Source organism: Parambassis ranga, chromosome 24, assembly GCF_900634625.1.
Source record: "Parambassis ranga chromosome 24, fParRan2.1, whole genome shotgun sequence".
Classification (NCBI taxonomy): domain Eukaryota; kingdom Metazoa; phylum Chordata; class Actinopteri; family Ambassidae; genus Parambassis; species Parambassis ranga.
In genome coordinates this window covers 6110175-6126614 of record NC_041043.1, presented here as the reverse complement: position 1 = coordinate 6126614, position 16440 = coordinate 6110175, and the positions used below count along the sequence as shown (strand labels likewise).

At 41.7% G+C, this 16440-nt stretch overlaps 1 protein-coding gene across 1 annotated transcript; it reads right to left on the bottom strand.

Moving 5' to 3' along the window:
- Positions 1-7929: 7929 nt before the first annotated feature.
- Positions 7930-15927, bottom strand: prkg3 (protein kinase cGMP-dependent 3). Its single transcript, XM_028397328.1, has 22 exons — positions 15611-15927; positions 13975-14064; positions 13790-13852; positions 13565-13691; positions 13313-13479; positions 13113-13226; positions 12914-13019; positions 12438-12501; positions 12189-12266; positions 11998-12086; positions 11637-11702; positions 11480-11527; positions 11335-11376; positions 11147-11258; positions 10881-11017; positions 10707-10796; positions 10318-10459; positions 9945-10108; positions 9590-9706; positions 9373-9435; positions 9062-9137; positions 7930-8473 (listed from the first exon to the last, which is right to left on the bottom strand). Exons 2-22 carry the CDS (start codon positions 14060-14062, stop codon positions 8387-8389), a joined length of 2040 nt encoding a protein of 679 aa, XP_028253129.1. The 5' UTR covers positions 14063-14064; positions 15611-15927; the 3' UTR covers positions 7930-8386.
- Between the last annotated feature and the right edge of the window lie 513 nt (positions 15928-16440).

The following is a 16440-nucleotide window of genomic DNA, read 5'->3' as shown; positions in this document are numbered from 1 at the left end:
CACACCATGGACCGAGTAGACTACCACTCCTGAGTCACTGCATCAGCACCTTCATTTAATTTAAATAGCTTGTGCATCTTCTATCTTTGCTGTTTGTATGGTTAATCTGCACAAAAATAAAGAGTTACCATGTAAAGACAGAACCCACTCTGATCGAGGCTGATGACAGCTCGCCTTAATTCAAACTGACAGATTACTTAATGGCTCTAAAGATAGAAGGTGACATTGCCTCTCACCTTCCTGACTCTGTCCCGTTAGAAGAGGCAGGACCTTAAGCACTTCTTCAGATGCTGCGTTTGAAGACTCGGCTCATGACTCTGTGCCCTTCAAACAAGGCCTAGTATGATTCATAGCTCTGAGACTGGTGTTATAAAGACACTAAACAAAGGACAGTCAGCTGTAAGCACCCTGATTGTACAGCGTGGTTTCCTTCATAACCGTAATTGTCCATGCTTGAAGTCACTCAAAAAGCAGCTTGTGGATGGAGCACTTTACATCACACAGACCACACAGAAATACAGTGTGGTTGAAAATTGGTCGGCTCGTTGATTCTGTCTGCAGTGACATCAGAGACAAACGATGACTCAGCCATCGAGATCGTCTCAGGCTGGAGAGGTACATGGTGAGAGCAGCAGGGGGGTTCAGGCACTTAGAGAGCGAGCTGTGTGGGCGAGTGTGTGTGTGCAGTGACTCTGTGACAGGTCCTTTACAGACACACCAAAGTCACAGTTTCATGGAACTTATAATTGACCTGTTTCCTTCCTGCTTATTCACATTTGCACCTGAAGCAGCAGCTGTGACATCACAGTCATACTAAATGAAGCATGTTAGCTGGTGGAGAATAGTTCTGGCTGCTGTCAATCAGCTGAAAAGAGCCCGCCTTTTTGTTTGCACCTTATTTCGACTGTCATCATCCCATTGAATGGCCATTATCAGCTGTTATCATTTCGTTTGTAGGATCCCTCTGTCTCCTCTTGACTGCTGTAATAATCACACACTTCCACTCATTAGGAAGGAAATGTTGTGCCGGAGTCGCCATACATGAAGCCAACAGCAGGAGGTCACCTATGTATTCTTCTTCCACCTTATATGACTCACTTAATAATAATGCGTGACAGGAACCTTGCAGCATACTATTAGGTGGTATAAGAGGAACCACTAACCATAATTACAGCTCTGATAATGCACATGCAGTCTGATTGTATTATTAACCCATGTTCAGTATCTATCTTTACACTTTTCACTTTTGGAATAGTACATTGTTGTTTCCTGCAGACAGTCAGCTATTAGGTTTTGCATTCTGTTCCATTATGCATTCTTTCACAGAGAGCAGCTGTGTGTGTTGCTACTTATTACTTAGACGTATGGAGCGTGTGTGTCAAATGTGTTCTACATAAATAATCTGACCACACATGCAAAACCTTTGGAGTGTGCACAGTTGTTGTTGTACATCAGACAGTTTGAGGGTCATGCAAATCAGAGAAGGCTGCTGGTGGAAACATATGGACGTCTGTGCTGGATTTAAACACAATTCCTCCAATGGCCAATGATCCAAAGATGATCAAAAATAGTGTCTGTGATTCTGAATGTCACACCGATCCATTCAGTCAAGCCGAAGCACCTGACTCTGCCATTCCCTATAGCCCTAACAATCACATGAATACTTTACATTTGGACAGCTGATGTGAGACTCTCTGGTCATTAATTAATGCATCTTGTCACAGTGTGTGTCATTGAACTACTTGGCTGTCAATTAGCGAGCTTATCGAGACACCTTCTAACACATTTGTCGATTCCCCATTTGTTTTCTCATTGAACCTTCAGCTGGCAGGCAAATTCCTCAAAATGTCCCAACTTTTTTTTTGTCACATAATATTTTGAAATTCATTAAAAAATGCACATTTTCTAAATGCCTTTAATTTTCTCTTTTGACCCTGATGACCACTAAACCAATTCATCCTGACAACAAAGAGCAGCTCTTCAGGCCAGAGGGGTATTATTTAAACTCTGACCTTTCTGTGAATCTGACAGTATTTTCCTGTCGTGTCCAGGCTGTTGCAGATAGGATATCCTCTCATGCTGGGAAGATAAATAACATCCTGACCTTTACTGCTTCAATTGTACCAGTGGAGCATGACTAGATGCAGTTAGAGAGGGTGTATTTCATAAATAGCCAACAATATGGCTTTTAACAGAAAATGATATGCAGCCAGTACAATCTAAGATGAGTTAGGGTTCAATTCTAAACACTCATAAGGTTTATTTTTTATTCTGTTTCTGTTTATAACTGAAGTGTGCCTTTTGGAGAATTTCCTCATTTGACCTAAAAATCCTGTGGAGCTGATGTTTTTGCCCAAAGCATCAAAACTGACTTCACAGGCTCAGGTCGAAAGCTTTCTACTCCATTAGACACATTTGTGATACGACAGCACAGCAAAGATGTCAAGGAGTTTCCATGCTCCTTCAACTTCCAGAAATAAAGTAGATAGTACAGAGATGCTTTGGAGACTTCATTTCAGATATTGCTTATCATAACATGTCCTAGTCATGACCTGAACAGTGAGTAGGAAAAAAGTTCGATTTTTAAAAAACTGATACAATCATTCTAAATTGATCATGAGATGTGCACAGAAACATTACTGAGGAATTGTGTGGCTCAGTCTACACTATTCAGTCTGTCTGTGAAGCAGAGAGTTGTCAGCACTGAGGTCAGCGTGGAGTCACAACAGTTGTCACTGTTCATATTTTTAAAATGCCTCTCACCCTGTACAGCAGCCAGCCACTGCAGGTTGAAAGGATGTCTTCTGTCTGGCAGGTATAGTATTAGTATGTGAGTGCAGAATGTGTCTGAGAAGAGAGCTGTGATCTTCATTTCTGCCATAAAGTCTCCTGCTGCTGAGTGATATCATTTGTCAATGCTCACAATGAGGAGAAATTGTTAGATTTGGGAGGATATTGGTGCACTAAGAACATGCTGTGCTATAACAAAGTGCGCTGAAAGAGTACAAGCTCAAATACTAATTTTCTGATATTATATATTCAAACCTGACATATTTTGTTTGCTCTGATTGGCTGTAATGTCTATAGAAAATGTGTTGAGAGGGAGTTTATTCTACATCTATTAGCACTGCCCCCTGGAAATCCATCTCGCATCCACAGAGATCAGAGTATAATTCTTTGTACAGAATAGAAAAAGAACCAGGATGGCTGGCCAGGCTACCAAAACTTTCAAAGTTATAAATATTTAAAATTGCCTGCAGGTTTTCTGAGATTGACTCCAACTCCTCGTTGGTCCAAACAGGACAAACAAGAATAGAAAACTGATGAAAATAGCCTTTTGAATTATTTCTCACTAAATCAGAGTTTCTACTGGACTGGTTGCTTAGCAACCTTGCAGCAATAATGCTGTTACAACACGTAATTAAAGAAATGTGATTAACCGATAAACATGTTCTATTATTTAATTATCTCCCGTCACTCCAGGATAAAGGTGTACAAAATGCACACGGTTATCTGATAATTCAGGTTTCTGGTAACACAATATTATGGTCCTAGTCTTGTTATAATTACAGCTGTGCTTTCCAGAGACAAACATCATCAAAGCCTGTTAAAAACACACTGTGATTATATTATACAGCTATATATATATATATATATACATACATAATAGCTTTTATTTCTGGAACGCCCCACTGCTCTTTATTGCCAAAGATGATTGAAAAGCCATTGTATTCTGTGCTCCCACTGTACGCCACATTTACACCTACTCATGCTCTGTATTCATGAGCAGAACTGTGTGTGCTGAAGAATAGAAATGAGACATTGTAGGTACCTGTAAGTGCAGTGCTGTACCACAGGGATCAACATGCATTCATGCACAACAGACATCCATCACTGAGGCCAAATGAGGAAGGAGCTTTAAATCCTGCCACATTAAGCTTTGGCCTGTTGAGAACAGCCAATATCACGAATACAATAAAGAGGTAAACCGTTTCCAACAAGCCTCAATTTAAATGAAATTTACAGACAGGATGTAGAGACATGTTTTTAACCTGTAAAGTATTATGCTCATAACCATATTCTCCTTTCGGTGAATCAGCAGGGCTTTCATCAGAGATAAGGACCTATATGACATAATAGAGACAAGGAAGGTTAATGAAAACGTAAGCAGGGGTCGTTATTGTTGTGATTTGTGTCTGAATAGCTTTAATTTTCCATTTGTTCAAACTCATTGACAAATTCAAGATGCCAATTAACTCAAGACTGGCCTGCTCAAGTGAAATCTTACATAACTACAGTTACACAATGACTGCTGGCAGGGAATAAATGCGTGCTGTGGGCTAAGGTGCTGCATACAAAATATATATGTATCTGTGCATAATGTATACGCAGGCAGTCCTGCAGTGAAGTGAATCATATCCATCAAAGCTGATGAGTCCATAATGCAATATCTGATACAGTCAAAGAGCCAAATATGAATTCAGGAAAGTGGCTCTGCTGCATGCAAATTTTCATATTACAACTATTTCAGGCCTGCTGCGACAGGTGGGAGATAAAAAGTCAAACAAATAATAGTCCTTTCAGCCACATTGGTTCAAACGCCCAGGGGACGGGCCTGTAATAAGCCAGGAAAAAGACACAGAGGGAAATCTCAAAGGAAATCACACACATGAATTGACACAAGATGAGTCCTAACTCTGTAAACAGGAACAAGGGTCCTGTCACAATGCAGCACAGGAGGGTAGTGAACACTGAGGAACAGTTTCCACAGTCAGTGTCACATCAGATTTTAGCTTTCAGGCGCTATTTTTGTTTTATTATCTTTCCTGTATATGCCCACAAGCTGCACACAAAAACATGCCAGCTCGTACGGGGAGTGACAGGCAGGCTTTGTGCAGGTTTGGTCCAGGTTGGGTCTTTTTAAACAACAATTCATTGGCGCGTGTCACATGGTGAACGTTAAACACATTTTGTCACGTTTACATATGGATTCTTACTTTCTGGGTAAAAATCCATCTATAGTTATCTTATAGTTAAATGTTTTGGCTTTCTTAATATATCTAAATACAGCGTATATTCAGATTCAGGCTGATGATTGAAGTGGTTACATAGGCGCCACTTAAAGCTGCGCATTAGCCTCTGTGTGTGTTATAAAATGCCATTACACAACCTATGTTGTGAGACAGAGCTGGATATAGACCAGACTGTGGACAAGAGAGATTTTATGAAATTGAAGGAAACATGAATGGAAATTGGCAGTGACACAGAAACACCAAAACTGTGAAACAAAATAACTGCAGGTCAGCAGGGGAGCTAATCATTTATCAGGAGCCCTTTGCAGAGAAACAGATGCCCACTCAGGCCTCTCACGAGTGAGCAAACAGAGCAGAGGCAGACGGAGCAGCTCAAGTAGACTGAACACAGGTGCAAACAGTGATTAATCAACACCGGTGTCGACACTGAGTCTAATTAGCTCAGGAGAGACCTCAAAAACATCCAGCGATCAAAAAACTGGAGGAACAGAAGAGTACAAAACATGCAAAACTCCCCCTGATGTCTCAAATTAAACCTCAGATTCTACCTTAAGGACAGTGAGAAAGACCCAAGCGGGAGGAAAATCAGGATAAAAGGAGCTTAAACCTCTGAATAAATCTGCATAAATACATTTGCACTGATGTACTGTCAAACTGGCATCTACACAGAGGGACATATGTCAGTAGATAAACATCAGCTGCAGCCCTCAGTGATGCAATATGTGAGGCTCACAGTATAACACAGCACATGCTTTCAGAAGAGGAAGGACATAATGGTGTGTATGAGGATGAGTAACACATGTGACTTCATTGTATGTTGTCTCCATTGATTCCATTACTTACTGGAAGCTTTGGTCAATTTACAAAAAGGCCCATGAAAGAAATAAATGTGCCTGCCTGCCTGCATTCCTGACAGAGAAGCTGTAAAAACTCAAACTTCCTCAGCAGCTGTTGCAATGCACCACTTTTTCCTCTTAGATAAAAGTTTGCTGCACACCGCAGGTTTGGGATTGTGTTTTATTTTCAAAGAATCACTTGTGTGTCTCTGTTGGGGTTGGTTCGCGTCTGCTCTCATTAGTTTCACCCGCTAGTTTCCCCCCCCCTCTCCCTGTGTGTGTGTGTGTCTGTGTGTGTGTGTGTGTGTGTGCGTGCGTGCGTGTGTGATCTTGTTTCTCCCCAGTGACTGGTTTGTGTGTTTCCATTTACTTCTCATCATTATCGGCACTGCAGCTACAGTTTTAGAATAGTGTTTTATTTTGAAAGAATCACTTTTGTTTGTGCGATGCCATGATAGTGTTAACAGCCATGAACTGGCATGTGTGTTTACATTAACTCTAGTTACTCCTCATTATTGGTGGAACCGTGGATTGACTCTGCAGATCATGTTTCTGCTAGTTTTATACATTCAATTGTTCCTTACTGTGCTAACAATGTTTTAATTACTCTTTGAATCAGTACACACAAATGTGTGTAATTATAGCTCAGAACATCATGATGAAAGAAGCTTCAATTTGTCAGAGATATTTAACAAAGAGTGGGGACCCTATTCTGGAAACAACTACAATTACACATGATTGTGGTAATATTCACGTTTCTTTGTGTCTCTCATCTTTATTTTTTGATTCTTAGAAAATGAATCAACCACATGAATCTACTCAGCAAGACGGATAACGTGGCTGCAAGTAATCAATATTGTCTTCTTGTCTGAAAATCCCATGATAATACCAAAATCAATAACAGATTGAATCAATTATGCTTGATTATTCATACATGCTCCTGTCTCTGTTTAATAGAGCTGAAAACACACAAGACAACATGCTTCATCTGCTGCCATAGGCTGCTACAGTAATCTGTGGCTAAAAATAGTTCCATAAATTCATAATGCACTCCTGTTTGAGTAACATCAACTAAAACCTACACAGCACTTTAAATCAATAATGCACCTTTTTTTTAAAAAATGTATATCTTCAAACCAGCCGTGGCCTGAGTGCCACAGACAGTCAATAAAAGCATCAACACATTGTTTGTTTTGATATCAGCTGAAAATGAAGTTGTCTGCACACCATTCCTGATGCTACATGCAGCAGGACAGGAAGTGAGAGCCCACTGCTGTGAAGACAACACATGGACTATACTGTGCATCCTCTGGGCCACTCTGCTGCCATGGATGCCAATGTATTTAATTCTAGATGTCAGTGTGTGTGTGTGTGTGTGTTTCTGCAGGAAGGAAACATCTGGTAGTGTACCTGTTCCCACTGGAAGATAAGGGTTACTTCCATGTGAAGTTTGCTCTCTGATGTGGAAAACTGGTCCCAGCAGGAACATAACATGCATTAACAGGAGGGAACAGGATGGCTCCTTCCTCCTGCCTCAAACCTGAACAGATGTACTGCACTCGTCATAGCCAAACAATCAGTTGCAACCATTGTGGAGTACAGGAGATTAAACCTGTAAACCCCTCACTCAGTCGCAGACCATTTTCCTCTCTGATAACATCTTTCATAAGCACAATATATTTCCCCTATGTATCCATCGCTATCTCACAAATGCGTTCCCTGCTCACTGCAGTCTGTGTGGGTGATTTGGTCATAACAGCAAAAAACTAAATGCACCGTTTCACACTTTGGATTTGATTGTGTGTAAGTACAGGAAACATTCAGCTGATGGAAGCACATAAGAGCTTTTGCTCACTGAACACATGAGGGCTGATTGATAGCTTAGCTGAGGTAGACGGAGATGAGTTACAGCTCTCACTGCATGTGGGTCAACTCAGAAAGTGAGAAACTAGAGTGGTCCTCTGCCTCTGTGTCAAATTCTTACTGCCCACGGAGGTCAAAGATATTATATATTTTTGATGATTTACACACAGGATTGAAGGAATGACTCCACAAGAAAGTTATAGTAAACAACTTTATCAACATTAAAGCAGCATTTGACAGTGTTGCTAGGAGCAGATTGGTACATTTCATCAGGATCCAAAAGAACAATAAACATAAAACAGGAATGACATCATGATTGACTCTATCATTAGCTTTGGCCTTTTGTACAAACTCTTCCTATGACACGAGCCTTTATACTTAGCTAAGCACTTGGTTGAAAGGGTGTTGTTATCATGATCAGTGAAGAGCGCTACATGGATGATGTTGTTAACACTTCTTCATCAGGCACTGAGTATTTACACCTCTACATCACGTTGGCCTCCATCCGCCTGGATGGTTGTTTCAGTGCTGCAGCAACAAACTTCAGGACATATTTTTTTGAAGTGTTGATTCCTTGCAACAACTCTCATAATTAAATTCGTATGAATTGTGTTTTGAATAAGAATCTCTGACCACCATCATGTGGCCTCAGAATCAGAAGTCCCGGTCCCAGCCAGAGAACTCCTCCTCTGCCTTCGTCTGGTCCAGAGGGAAGCGATCAAAGTTGATGTAGCAGGGACCCTGAAGGAGGAAAGAGTTTTGTCACAGTTAAAACTTACTCCTAGTTAATCTAAACATGGGCAAAGAAGTGGAGCATGAGTGTAGCTAAGGTGAGCAAGGTTTGCACTGTGACATTCCATTTCACAGCCCCAGAGGTGGCTGCTGGGTGTCAACACACAGATCCTTCACTACAGGATTTATCTTAATCTTAATCTTGGGCAAATTAGACATGAGGACCATGAAGACTATGCCCCTGTGTACTGAACATGAATACCAAGTAAGATTTAATGGTCAGCAAAGGCATGTCGTGATGTATGTATTTGGTGATGTTGCATTAAAATAAGATTTAGCAAGCTGTTTCACATTTCTACCATGCAAGAAAAAAGGCTTGGGTTGACTTTTGAGGCCTCACTATCTCATATATTAGGCTTTTTCCATAGGCTTCTATCCAGGCATCTTTCAGTGGTTATTCCCTGGTGATTCTCCCACAATGCAATGCGTTGTTAAATTGTAAATTCTGTACAAACGAGTGATCAATCTGTGGCTTTTGTTTTGCTTAAACCTCCAGAAAAAACAAGCCACTCTTCATGTAACAGTAAGAGCGCTTGCCTTGCGTATGAGCCGTACTGTGGGGGCATCGAGCTGACCCATTCGCAGTTTGTGCCAGTTCATGCTGCTGAACCACCTGGAGGGAAGAGAGGAGGGAGATTGCAGGTTAGAACTACTCAAAGTGAGAAAATAACCAACATCAGTATGAGCTGGAGGGCTCAGGCAGACAAGGAAATGCAGCTAGAATGAAGGACTATACTTATATTAGTGCTTATTACTGTGATGCTGTATGTAGGCACTGAACAAGTGTGTCATTTGAAAGCATATCACACACTTGTTCTCATATATAGAGGCCACGATACCATGGTTACCTGTGATGTCGCACGTCTTTGATTCCATTCTTGGTGTTTCCTAACCTCTGACCAGACCGAGGTCTGCAAATCACATGTTCAGACAAAGGACCGTAAAAAAAAGCCGCTCTACATGTTTAGGATCCAACTCTATTTTGTTATGCATTAAGGTTCATTCTGAATGCAGAATTGTTAGTGACAGTTTAAACCACTATGTTCACAATATAATTATTCTCACCTGCACAGTTTGCTGATAATGGATTTTGCTGCCTCGCTTAGGTAAGGCGGATACTTAAGCACACCATCCAGAATCTTGGCATAAATCTTCTGTGGCTCCGAGCTTGAAAAGGGAGGGCTGACAATTTGGAAAGAAAAAAAGAGTGTTATGACTTCTTAAGACTGTTTGACATTTAAAAAAGGCAAAAGGCTTTTTTTGGTAACCTGCACCTGCAGGTGTGGAGCTCACTGAGCTCTGCTGATTCCAGTCATACTGCACTGCTGCCATCTGCTGGTCAGTATCTGACTGTTGTTGCATTTATTGATATAAATTATTAGAAGAAGATTTGAACAATACAGAACAGCATTAGAATTACCTTCCTGCTAATAGTTCAAAAATCAGGATGCCGAGGGACCAAAAGTCAACTGCGAAGTCGTGTCCCTGGTTCTTGATGATCTCCGGAGCCATGTACTCAGGAGTACCAACAAAGGAGTAGGTTTTCTCACCACGCACCAACTCTTTAGCAAAGCCAAAGTCAACCTGCACAATGACACATAGACACACAAAACACGGTCATGATTAACCCGCTTCATCCTGCAGTGCAGGGTCACAGGGGGCTGGAGCCAATCCCAGCTAATGTGTGATAGTGACAGTGTGTGATATGGAAATCCACAGAGTTCAGTGGAAACACAATACATCACAAACATACACAAGCTGCAACATTCCCTTGTATGTATGTATGGACACACCAGTTTGACGTAGCCTTTCACATCCAGCATGAGGTTCTCAGGTTTCAGGTCTCTGTACATGATGTTCTTCTTATGGAGGTAGGCGAAGGCCTCCACCACGCAGGCGGTGCAGAACACAGCAATGGTCTCGTCAAAACGCCCGCTAACAAGACAGGCAGGTCAGAGACATGAGAGGTGAAGTGCAGCACTACTCTGCAAACACTTCTTCTTCTGTAAGCTTTGATATTCTCTTAAACATATTACATTACACATTACATTACTGTGACCTTGAGACATACCAAGAGCCATAAAAGATGTCTCCAGCCAATAAATTACCAGTTCACCTCAAATGAACCTTCCTACTCGAACTAAACAAAAGCATGTAGAAAAGGAGGATGTGTTTCTTTTACACTTCTTTGAGTTTGGTCCAGATCTCCCCTCCACTGCAGAACTCCATGACCATGTAGATGTATCGTGTGTCTTTGAAAGCTGCGTGAAGTCTGGAAACAAAGACAGCAGACACTATTTTCAGGTGGTTCAAATGTCGTTAAAGGTTTTCAGTCAGAGTTCTGATTTGCAGATACCTGACGATGAAGTCACACTGAATGGCTCTGAGGATCTTCTTCTCAAACAGCATGTGCTCCTCCTGTCTTTTGGCAACGATGTGCTTCTTGCTGACTCGTTTCATGGCGTAATATTTACCATGGTTCACCGTGGTCATCTAAGAAAAATGCCAACAGCCATCATGTGTTTGGATAGGAACACAGGGAGGATAGTTTGAGGGTAGTTTGTATGTCAAATATGAGCATTTTAAAAAGAACACTAATATATATTTTGATACACAGCTCACCAGCTCCACACGCCCAAATCCACCCACTCCGAGCGTGACAGGATCTCCTTGGTAGCGCCCCTCTTGATAAAACACAGGAACCAGATCCTTAAACCTCAGACTGGAGCTGGGACTAAAACAGACAGGGATTTTTAATAGTAACTACTTTATTTGTGTGATCAGTTGTTTCGTCTTTAGCAGCAATGCACCTTGACAATTCTGGAGCTTGTGCTTCCTGCATTACTTTGGAGCTGGAAGAGAAAAACAAACCAAGACAGGATGTGAGCAGAAAACTAAATGGGACAGTCACACTCTGCATGGTTATGAAATCACTCATTTTTTAACATTACGTACTCGTCAAACAGCTCCAGGTGCTCTATGGGAATGGTCTCTTCAAATACCCTAAACAAAGGGAGGCATTAGTCAGGGAATACAAGAGAAGTGAAACTCAGAGGATCACTGCACTGCCTGACAAAGCAGGACAGCCATGTTTGTTTCCAGCAGGACTCACTCCTTGTCAATGGAGAAGCAGGTAACAGGGCCGTCAGCAGTGCAGGTGGCAGTTCTCAGGACCTCACTGCAAGAGGAGGAAACAGCACTGCTATGTCATTGATTTATATGGAGGGAATTTTAGCTGTTATTCAGCTGTAGATAACACAGCATCATATTCCAGTATTTTCTTCCTGCTAAATTTAATGGAGCACTTTTAGATTTTCTCTAATGACTGAAATCCGGTGTTCACATTTAGAAGGTAATCCACATTTTTTGCAACCAAAAATGTCAGAGCTGACAGGAGCTGAGGAAAATGTGACTACAGAGTACCAGGATGTAACACAAATGTCCTTGGGCATGTATTGTGTTTCCATGGTTACCGTATAAGGGCCTGTTCCCCGAAATGCTCTCCTTTTCCCATCCTGCGAATCTGCTTCTGATGCCCATTCACCTTCTTAGTCACCAAGACCTGAGGGAGGGAAACACACACACACAAGGATGAGCGCATTGTGCAGCATGTAGACTAAATAAGCCGACATCACATCTGTATGTGGATTAGGCAGGATGTTACCTCTCCTTTGAGGATGATGTAGAATGTGTTTGCTTCTGCTCCCTCTCTGACTATAACCTCTTTGTCCTGATACTTCGCCTGGAAAAAAAACAAAAAAACATTCAAACATCTGTAAAACTGAATGTCAATTTTATTTGTTTCTCATAAAAATGTAGTCTCAAAATTGAGTTTTTTAATTATGTTGACCTGGTTTCATGAGAAAAATATTATTAATAACTTTAAATTTTGCAGTAAGACAGAAAAACTAACCTCCTCCATGGAGTCAATGATTTTGGATAACTGGACATCATTCAGGTCCTTCAGAGTACGAGACCTGTGACAGCGAATTCATATTTAACAGTGAAAATACAACCATGACAACGAGATCAACATTTGGATCAAGAGTGCTCACATGCCCTACAAATCTTTAGTGTGAAAAGAAGGGAGCAACTGTATCCATGGAGACAGGGCAGACTACACCAACACCAAGGAGTATGGTGGGAAAAAGAAGCATCCAAGAAAAAAAATTATACTAAAAAATGAAATTAAAAAAAATTTTATTTAGAGGGGGGAGCACAGTCTAAAGCAAGAAAGAGTTTGATTGCAAGGACACCGCATATGACTACTGGTTCTAGAACAGTCCATTAGAGTAGATGTAATAGCTACATTATGGTCATACTGTACAATTAGGCTCAAAAAAGGAGATAAATTTCACACTGTAGTTTATATTCAGTCTGCAGACTCACGTCTTCAGGAAGCCCATGAGCTGCTCCCGTTTCTTCTTGGACTTGTTGGTGATGATGGTTCTGTAGGTCTGGCGCTCCATGCACCACAGGTGTACTGCTGTCTTTGCTTAAACATGTCAATGGAAATGTTAGCCAGGTGGATTGGAACCAACAGCAACAAAAAGAACGACACAAAGGTGGAGGCGTCATTTTTACAGACCTTTTACTGTCGCTGTCCGTTTGCAGTTGTAAAGAATTGCCAATTCTCCAAAAACATCACCACTGTTCAGAGTTCGGAGGTCACGGCCTGCCTGAGAGACCAAGAGCTCACCCGCTAAAAGGAGAAGAAGGTTTTGAAATGATGGTGTGTATATAGGTAACAATCTACATACAGAAAGACACACACCACACCGCACCCACCTGCCACAATGTACATGCTGTCTCCCTCTGAGCCCTCTTTAATGACCTCCTCTCCAGGTTTGAACTTCGATGTCATCAAGAGATCCACCATCATGGCTATTTGTTCATCATCCAGGCGGCTCAGGAAGTCATTCTTCTGAATGGCTTTTACAATCAGACTGGTCTCACTGTTGGTGAAAGGATATAATGGGGTCATTTAGGTGTGCAGACGAGCCACGATTTCCATGGCTAAAAATAGGCATATTCCCTAACCTGACAGTTTTCTTGACCCTTGTGCGTGTGATCTCCAGGTTCTCTGGGATTGGTTCGTGGGCTATGACTGCCGCGCGACTCTTCCTGAACTCAGGTTCAATCTCATTTCCACTCTGAGAGGGAAATTCTGGAACAAGCAAACAGAAAGGGAACAAACTGGTCACCATGAAAGGTCACACGGATCATGTGTGAATGAAGGTGTGTGTCTGCCTCCGGGCCACATACCCAGATCATGATATTGACTCTGCATTTGTTGCAAAACTTTTTCTTTTTCCTGCAGCCGCTGTTCTGTGGAGGGTAAAACAGAGAAACAAAGCTTTCTACTACTACTCATCAAACCTTCATGTACTTTCCAGTAACCACTGGTCAGCTGTGGTGTGTTTATCACTTTTATTGGTGCTTGTACTCACCCAGGTCTTTATTTTGCCTCTGCAGCTCTTGGTTGATCAGACATTGTTTTTGTAGCTGCTGCTTCAGCTCCTCTAGTTGCTTCTCCATAGCTACAGAGTAAAGATAAATGGGAGGACCTAGCATGATAATAAATTATGAATCTGAACACAGAGCAGGCAGATATGTGTGAAGACTCACAAAAGCCTTGGATCTGATCTATAAAGTGTGACTGCCGAACTCTCCTCCACTGCCTGCGCACAGCGAGGGTCCCTCTGAATAATGCAAACTAATGATGGACAGTCAACAGGGTGCTTTCTGAATGCTGTCACACCCTGCCGGCTTTGCTAAAGACCTATTACTGTTCTGATGACTGATAATGACACCAAACCAGTCAGTGTAATATTTAAAGACACTCCTCACTGCCTGTGTGCGTTTTTGTGAGAGATTAAGCAACACAAGCGTGTGCATGTTGTCGAATCACCTGACCCAGATTCATTAACGCTGCTCCAAGAGTTGAGGTTAACCACACACCAAATCCAATATCTCTGTTATTAGAAAGATGTTTATCTCTCTATTGACAGGCTAAACATTCTAATCAATACAAACACAAAGCCAGTGGCTAGCAGTCCAATTTACTAAACACGCATAACCACAAAGCTGTTTGTCTATGATCATCACATGACCCACAGTTACTGCTGCCTCACCCTGAACATTGGACAGCTCTGAGATTAGACGCCATGTTGAAGCGAATCATAAAGTCACAGAGCGATAGACCAACAAACTGTGACAGGGAGATGCATGGAAAGAGGCTCCGGATGTAGAGTATTGAAGATTAGGATATTAAATTGATCATTCCATCCATCCACCAAACAAGTTATAGATGTAAAAATACACATTAGAAAAGCGTGAAGCTGCTGTGTGTTCACAGGTCTGTGTGTGTCCAGCAGGGACTCATTAAAAGTTTATAGGCCACATAACTTTTTTTTTTTTTTTGAAGTGTCCCTACATCTTGCAACTTACGAGGAAGTAGGATGATTTGCCCTATGGTGTTTTATTAACCTGTCACCACACACACAAAGCGGTGCACAAACATAATTTGTAAGCTTTCTGAGAACTCATAAAGAAAGACAAGCTGGACAGATTGGGATGATAACCTCTGGTGGCGGCATTTAACGAAGGGAAAAAACACTCTTGTAGCTTAAGCCTGAGGCAACTACACAGTTATTAGTTGCTGGTTGTGTAATGTGAAGTGTAATTGTTGGACATATATTGTTAACTTAACAACACACACAAACAGAAATCCATCTAGGATATGAGTCTGAGAGGCTACAGAGAACAAAAGGAAGTGTTAGTGTCTGCTTTTCAGCTGCACAGCAGGAACATGATGCCATTCACTGACACAGCCACCATACTGTATACACTTCATACTGCTCCATTAATAATAAATGGCCATGTAACTACAGCTGGATACCCATAAAGACACCCTGTAACATTACACATGTCTGGTCTGCTCTGTTTAAAATGCATTTCCTTTATGCCTCATGAGCTGTAATGTCAGGAAATAAGCAACAAAACATAGAGACCTGTGCAGATTCATGCCCAAAGAGGTCTGTCTACACACAATACACACAGGAGATAAGCAGGAGTCACACTCACCTGCAGGTAGTGTGTGATCAGGAGAGACGATGACTGATTGTCCAGCCTGTAAAGGCTGTGTGGATGATAAGAGCCGGATGATCACCCTGAACCGCTCACACTCTCCACTTATCCCCTCTCTGCACAATTTCTATGACCTGCTTGACCCCCAGACTTCCTACAGACTGGACACACAGACAGGAAACAAGCAGACGTCTGCAGCCTCCCTAGCATTTCTTCTTCTGCATACTTTCTCAGCTTACACTGCCATGTCTGTACCCCAGGTTTGCTATTTTTACTTTCTCTCTCTCTCTCTCTCTCTCTCTCCTGTCTTTCCCTCTCTTTCTCTATCTGTCACTCTCAGCAGCTCTGGTGTTGAATCATTAACCATAACCTGGGGCTCCTCCCATCACACCAGGTAGAGGAATACAGACAGGCAGAAAGAGGAGGAGGAGGAGGAGGATGGACAGGAGAGAAAGCTGAAGTTGAGTTGTAAAAATCACACTCAGAGTGATGTGAGAATTGCTCCAGGAGAATTGTAAACATCCAGACGAAGAGGCAGACCCATGAATTTTGGATTTTTTTCCCACTTAAATTGATAAAAATATACACATACCTTCACAATAAATTGCCCTCAGAATAGCTGATGGTATGCACCATCATCAACATTTAGATTTTATCTTCAGCAGACTTGGAAAGAGCCTCTCCTCTCCACGGTTTCTATTTTTCCACACATTAAAACGTTTTCCAGGCCGCAAATGAATCTTAATGAGTTCGGAGGGTAACAGCATAGTGACAGAGGGCGTGGGCCCCTTTTATTGTTCCTTGTTAATTATTAATATGTTTCTGGT